Source organism: Microsporum canis, genomic scaffold (assembly GCF_000151145.1).
Source record: "Microsporum canis CBS 113480 supercont1.7 genomic scaffold, whole genome shotgun sequence".
Lineage (NCBI taxonomy): Eukaryota > Fungi > Ascomycota > Eurotiomycetes > Onygenales > Arthrodermataceae > Microsporum > Microsporum canis.
Window position 1 is genome coordinate 260,085 of NW_003299163.1, and position 6,423 is coordinate 266,507.

At 52.4% G+C, this 6,423-nt stretch overlaps 4 protein-coding genes across 4 annotated transcripts in view; 3 read left to right on the forward strand and 1 right to left on the reverse strand.

Moving 5' to 3' along the window:
• Nucleotides 1–359: 359 nt before the first annotated feature.
• Nucleotides 360–825, forward strand: MCYG_07260 (uncharacterized protein; the record flags this gene model as incomplete). The annotated part of the gene is made up of 2 exons (XM_002843431.1): nt 360–610; nt 717–825. The coding sequence occupies 2 exons, from the start codon at nt 360–362 to the stop codon at nt 823–825; spliced, it is 360 nt and encodes a 119-aa protein (XP_002843477.1).
• A 310-nt stretch (nt 826–1,135) lies between these two features.
• On the reverse strand, nt 1,136–2,286 carry MCYG_07261 (conserved hypothetical protein; the record flags this gene model as incomplete). The annotated part of the gene is made up of 5 exons (XM_002843432.1): nt 1,136–1,251; nt 1,386–1,678; nt 1,738–1,902; nt 1,947–2,153; nt 2,192–2,286. 5 exons carry the CDS (start codon nt 2,284–2,286, stop codon nt 1,136–1,138), a joined length of 876 nt encoding a protein of 291 aa, XP_002843478.1.
• A 555-nt stretch (nt 2,287–2,841) lies between these two features.
• Nucleotides 2,842–4,421, forward strand: MCYG_07262 (uncharacterized protein; the record flags this gene model as incomplete). Its single annotated transcript, XM_002843433.1, has 4 exons — nt 2,842–3,092; nt 3,539–3,651; nt 3,710–4,305; nt 4,374–4,421. 4 exons carry the CDS (start codon nt 2,842–2,844, stop codon nt 4,419–4,421), a joined length of 1,008 nt encoding a protein of 335 aa, XP_002843479.1.
• A 991-nt stretch (nt 4,422–5,412) lies between these two features.
• Nucleotides 5,413–6,423, forward strand: part of MCYG_07263 (uncharacterized protein) — a gene marked incomplete at both ends in the record, with an annotated part of 2,881 nt that continues 1,870 nt past the window's right edge. Inside the window, one exon of the mRNA XM_002843434.1 lies at nt 5,413–6,403. Coding sequence (XP_002843480.1) covers nt 5,413–6,403 — 991 coding nt within the window. The remainder of the gene's footprint in view (nt 6,404–6,423) is intronic.

Sequence of the window (6,423 nt, forward strand, 5' to 3'; positions counted from 1 at the left end):
CATCACGATCTTCTCTTATGGACTCTCGGAACATATTATGCTATACCCCCCCTGGAGATGGACAAGAGCCAGTCTATGATATTGTTTACCATATACCACCATGGGGATGCTATAATATGGTGACCTTCCTGGTATCAGTCCGGGAACATGCAGAGATAGTTACCTATATTCTGGTGCAAGAACGGTGTAACATTGCTCTCATATTCGTGTCCAAGACCTTTACATGAGTGTTCCTTTGCTATCATGATGCTATATAAAAGGAGAGGTCAAGGCCGTGTGAGTCGTATTCTCCTTTCAAAACAAACACTCAAACATCGACAAGAGACAAGCTCAATATATAATCACGAAAGACGCTGAAGATGCAACTCCATTGGATCGTTACTCTGCTTTTCGCCAGCTCTGCGATTGCCGGTGTGGTAGACACCTTTGCTGCGCCTGGAATGTCTGAAGCACTTGGAATCAGAGACGTAAGCCTCGCCCTGTTTGTCTGCCAACCTACAGCAAGTTCGAAAGACTTGGACTTGACAATCAATAGCCTGGCAGATGTCATGCCGGCCGCCACTGTGATGATAAGAAAGTGTGTGGCACACGCCCTGGATGTATATGCTACGTACGTTTCATTCTCTCTTTCAAACTTACTGCATGGCCCAGCCCTTGGAAGGCCTGCATGGCAAGATATAAAAAGCAGAGCTGATACCCTATCACCTTCATTCCAGCGCCATCGATGCGGATAGACCGGATTATACATACCCTCGTATGGGGAATGGTACTTTCGGCAATTGGAGCTACGCTTTGGAGAAACTAGATCTCGGGATTTGTTCATAATCTTGATTCATCAACGTCAAACCTAGCCTTATTTCTATTAATCGTTATCTTTGAACAGCTTATGATTCCCCGAGGAAATTACCATCTTTCATACTCCCCTGCCACCCCTGAGAGTCGTAATCCAACAGTAACCGAGACCCCATTAAAGCGGAGGCTAAATCGCTTAGTATATTGTAAAGTATTGTAGTTCTCAACTTAGCTAGCTATCAACATGATATTCCATATCAAGGTCTCGGGCCACGGCCTTGGAACAGATCCAAATATCCAGTTTCTCGTATGTAATCGCAATTAAATGATAAGGCTCTCTATACTAGGAAGTCTCTTCAAGTCTCTTGAGTCTCTTGAAGTCTCTGTTTATAGCCATGACATAAAGATACTTCCCATCAACTGTTCCACAGGGCTCACGCCCAAGCATCCTCGACAGCTCTAAATGTAAAATAGTAATGGTGAACTAGGTGTATGGTCCGCAAAGATATCATGATGGGTATCCAAGTGCTGTAAACTACATGAACATCGACGGCCCCTTAATCATACTAGCGTATCTCTTTTCTCCGGCATACCTCGCTTTTCCACCCGACAAAACCGATGAGCTGCCCACATAAGAAAGACACAGCAAAGAGGGCCTCCGCAGATGTCGAGGATTCCGTAAAAGACGGCTTCACTCGCGGGCGATATGTAATTCCCAGCTTCGCCCAAGCCCCAGCAGGCCCCATGCATCAGCCAGACTGCGGACAAAAAAGCGCCGAAGGCAAGATACGCCTTCTTGAGAGACGGCATGTATGAACGTACGTGGCTGTATCCAGCCTTTAGCATCGTCCAGCCGAGGGCGGTGCATGCAAAAAAGCCGTAAACACTGGAGTTGATGGTTAGCGATAGGGCAGTAGATCAGGGGGGGGGCCAGGTCAAACTGACAAATAGGCCCATTTGTATGTGTTGGGAACGAGCGCTCCGCCCAAGCCAGTCATCATCACGATGCTGGCCATGAAGATTTCGCGAAGGATCAGTTTCAGAGGGGCGTTGATCAACAGGAGCGTCTGCGTCATGAGAATCGGTGTTGCAAGCAGCCTTGTTGAACAACTATTAGCGAGACAGACGGAATAACTATATAGAGTCCCTCTTACCAGCCAGCATAGCGGATCCAAAAGACGTGTCGAGTAGGATTCTCATAGCCAGAGTCGACGCCGACGGCGAAATAGGCCACGGACAGGATGCAGCTCGACAGGGCGGACAGATGGTAGTGGAATCGAACATTTGGACTGCGGACGACGAAGCTGCCGACCAGAAAGGCGATGGCTGAGAGGGTGAAGATGCTGGTGACAGCCCAATACCTAGACGACGGGTGAGCAACGTATCTATATGGGATGACAGGGCAACATCACCGTACCAGACGGCGCCCTGCTTGGATATCGAGATATCCGCATGTCCCACCCAGGTGGACACAGCATTCGATGATAGCGACATCGGGGAGAACAAGCCAGCCGGGTTGACTACGGACTACGGGAGCGGAGAGTGCTGTGCGATCAAGTTAGATGAATAACTTGACAGCCTGCATCTTCAGCGTCGACGTCCGTCACCGCGAAGAGGAGGAGAGGGAGGGAGAGGGGGAGGAATGGGATAGATCCAACCGGGCAGGCCAGAATCACTTTTTAAGGGCGTTGGCAACAGCATATAAATTATCAGCCCGTCACGCTATCTATTCTACGAAACGCTATATACGGGGTGCTATAAGATCATGCATGATCTTGGCCTTTTGGCGATCCCCGACGGTGCCAGCGCCCATTTCCTATGCATGAGCTGGCTTGTCTTCAGCCTTCTGTCTCTCTGTTGTACGAGTTGTCGACAAGAGCAGAGGGCGATGGCACCTTTTCACCGCTTGCTTCAGCTAGAGACGGAGGACAGGTTCCGGAAACACTCTAAGGCGTTTAGCGCCAGGCCGGGAAGACGATCAGTGGTCTTGTTTGATGGGAGTAACCGAGCAAGAGTGGATCTGGGGATCATATTCGAGGGCGATTAAGCATGCGGGTGAAAAGTCGGCTACCAGAGACCCTGCTGCTGCTGCTGCTGCTGTATGAGATGGAGGATGGAAGATGCTCAAAGGTGGATATCATCGACGCACCGGATGAGAAGAGTTGGAAGCCAGAGCAGTCTCAGAGCGGCAGAGGGGAAGATGGAGGGTATCGCTGCCAAAGGATATACGATGTACTGCACATGAAGAAGCGAATAGGGGAGATGGTAAGGGAGCCGGAGATGACCTCTGGAAGCAGACGGTGAGCAGGCATTCCCCTGTAGCCCGTCTGTATATGTGTGTATACCGTCATCTCCCGTCTGGCAGGGTAGCTACATATACATACAGTATACATACATGTGTATATAAACAGAGTGGACAGTTCAGGCCATGCAAAACTAGGCAGAGACGGACGATATGACGCTTGCTGGGCCCACGAAAGGGAAAATCCTGTCTCGTCACTCGATATACGAAGGACATCGACATGGCTGGGCTGTCCAGGGTGGAGGAAGAGGGAGAACAATCCTTGCTTGCACCAGAAACTTGCATCAAAGAGACGAATGACATCCTATCAAATCTGGCCGTCGCAATATATTTAATGTCTGGGTTTCTGACTTGTGTCGGCCTTTCTCTTACCACGGCTGGCTGGCTGTCATGAAGATGAATACAGCCAGAGATCCTGACGAGACGCTGATATTGAAGCCAAAGCAAAGCCGGGCCATGTCGCGAGAATGAGAGATACCAGAACTTCAAGCCGGTGCATACCGGTGCGTTCTCTCTAGACAAGGACCGTCTCTATCAGTCCTGTCCGTCACCTACTAGTAGAGAGAACGTCTCTCCGCCATGACTAGTCACTACGGCCAGGACTAAGTTAGATAGAGCCGCCGACAATCCCAACCTGTACCACCACGTCTTCACTTTCTCGTACAGAGGAAAGCAGTGTCGAGCTGGGCACTGGAACGGGCAGATGGGCAGCAGACTTCGCATTCCCTCCGCTACCGTTGTGGCCACGGACATCTCTCCCCCTCGAGCCAGCCGCCAACGTTGCCCATGCAAACTACGACTTCATGCCGGCCCTGTACGGAGAGACACCCAAAGCCCTCAAGCCAGGCGGCTGGTTCGAGCAAGCCGGGATCAGCGTGGTGGCCGTCTCGGACGGTGGCTACCTACATGGACAAATGGGGTGCTCTGGCGCAGAGCTGGGCGGCACTCGCTATCGCGCAGGAGAAACCGGCTTCGTCGACGTGTCTGGCCGATCGGTGAATGGGCGGAGGAGAGAATCGCATCGGATGGGAAAAAGGGGTTGCCCTCTGCTATACAGCGCCAACGCCGGTCGTGGCATTGGACTATCTGCTCTGTCTAGTTTCCTCCTTTGCACACCAGGATCTAGTGACAGTGGATGTGCAAGAGACGAGAGCTGTGCGACGGCATACGACGGGACTTGCACGACCCAGGATTCATGCGTATCAACCTGTGTCAGTGGCTCTTCTTCTCTTTACTATCTGCTCCGTGGGTGATATATCCCTCGTCTTACGGCTGCTAGGTCGATCTTATAGGGGTTATATCACCTCTACCACGACCAGCCTTGTAGACCCTATGATGAACCGCCAGCCTGTAGACTCCATGACGAACAGCCAGCTTGTAGGCGATGCAACGTCATAACCAGCTCAGCATCAGAGAGATGCTTGAATGCCTGCATTCAAGAGCGAGGCAAAGTCTAGAAGCTTTCTCCACGACCAGGCATGAGTATAAGCATATCCGGACTTCCCTTCGGCCTATGCACTGTTCCATCGTACAGCAAGAAGCAGCAGAAGAGGCGAAACAACTTGACAGCAGCAAACGTCAACCCATGCCTTGCTGTGCAACAGGGAAGCTCTCATGAAAGGTCGTACCATGGCGAACCTTGGATTCATGTTGACATCAACAAGTTGGCCATCTCGGCTGTCTCAATTCTTCTTCGTCCTTTGGCTCTTCCATCATTCTCCTCCCTCCTCCTCCTCCTCCTCCTCCTTTTTCTCCCCCCTCGATGGCCCCCAAAACTCGCCTCCCCTTGAACATCCTGCACTTGAACACCCTGCACTTGGTTATATATAAAGATTCTGCAGCTTGTCCTTCATTCGCTGATGGCTGGCCGGGATTAAACGTGTTTATCTTCTTTTCTTCTTTTCTTCATGCGGGGAGTTTCAGATCTGACGAGCAAGCAGAGAACGATAGATCGATAGGCGCCGGCGAGCATTTGCATATAGTTAAACACTCGCATAGCTTTTAGATGCCAGTGGCGGAGGAGCAGCAAACCTCAAATAGATATCAGGCCTAAATCTTCCGTCTTCTTCCTCTTCTTCTGCTTCGTCCTCTTCTTCTTCTTCTTCGTCTTCTCTATTGAAGCATGTATAGGTAGGGATCCGGGCTAATTTCTGTCTAATTTGATCACTGCTGCTCACCCTGGTCTGGAGGATCTGAGAGAAGCCCGAAGAAGAGGCAGAAGACGAGCTGACGAGAACTGCTCCCTGATCGATGCCCCGTCTCTCTGCTCTCTCCAATTGACACGAGAGCAGACGCAGCGAAGGACGGGAAGACGAAGCATGGGAAACACGCAGTCGAGACCGCCGCAGCGTTTGTCAAGGCCTCTATCGTATACAGCTCTAGCAGCGTCCTCGGCGTCTTCGTCTTCAGCGTCTCTGGCAGCAAAGGGGGAGGAGGATGAGAGGCAGCAAGGTACATCCCACTGGTCGACCGCGCAGCCTTGCCGGTGTCAATGGTGCATCGACTACGCAGTCCCTGACCCTTACCAGACTCCGTCCACGCCGCTGGAAGAGTTCCTCGAGTTCAGACGACAGTTCCTCAGTCGCATGGGCGGGAAGGGCGGCGGTAACACTGCTGCTGCGTCTGCGTCTCCTGCATCGCATTCACTGCCGGCGGACGAAGACGAAGCTCGCTCGCCAGCTTCGACCAAGATGGATGGCTTTAAGCGCCGTTTCTCTCGGTCAAAAACCACCTTCCAGCGCCGTTTGTCGCTCGTATCGAACGGGGAGAAGGAGAGCGCTGCCATTGCTACCCTGAGCCCTCTGCAGCCTTCAGAGCCAGGCTCGCCGCCTGCTGCCACGGCCGTCGTTGGCCTGGGGCTCGTTGGCGACGATGGGCCGCCGTCGCCCCAGAATCCTCCGTCAGGACAGCCTCGTTTAGTCTCAGCCCGCCGACGGTCATTTAACAGATTCACCCTCTTCAACAAGTCGGCGGGACGGCATGCCTCGCACCCGAGCGACTCGTTCTTCCACTATAAGTCCAGCTCGGAGCCGCTGCGAAGAAGCTGGACTGACGCTGGTGCTGGTTCTACTGCTACCGCTCACCATAGACCCCGGACCGCCTCGCCAGCTCGAGCTATCAGCCCTTGCGAACAAGGCTATACCCACCTCGGGACCCTCAAGTTTGGCTCCCTTCATGTCGTAAACGGCTGTGCCTCGCCAGCTCCAAGCAGCAAGAGACAGAGGTCCTGTCCGGACCTGGTATCCATGGCTCAGTCTGAAACAGAGACCATCACCAACCCTGAAGACCGCCCTGCTCCTGATACAGCTGGTACGGCTGATAATACTGAA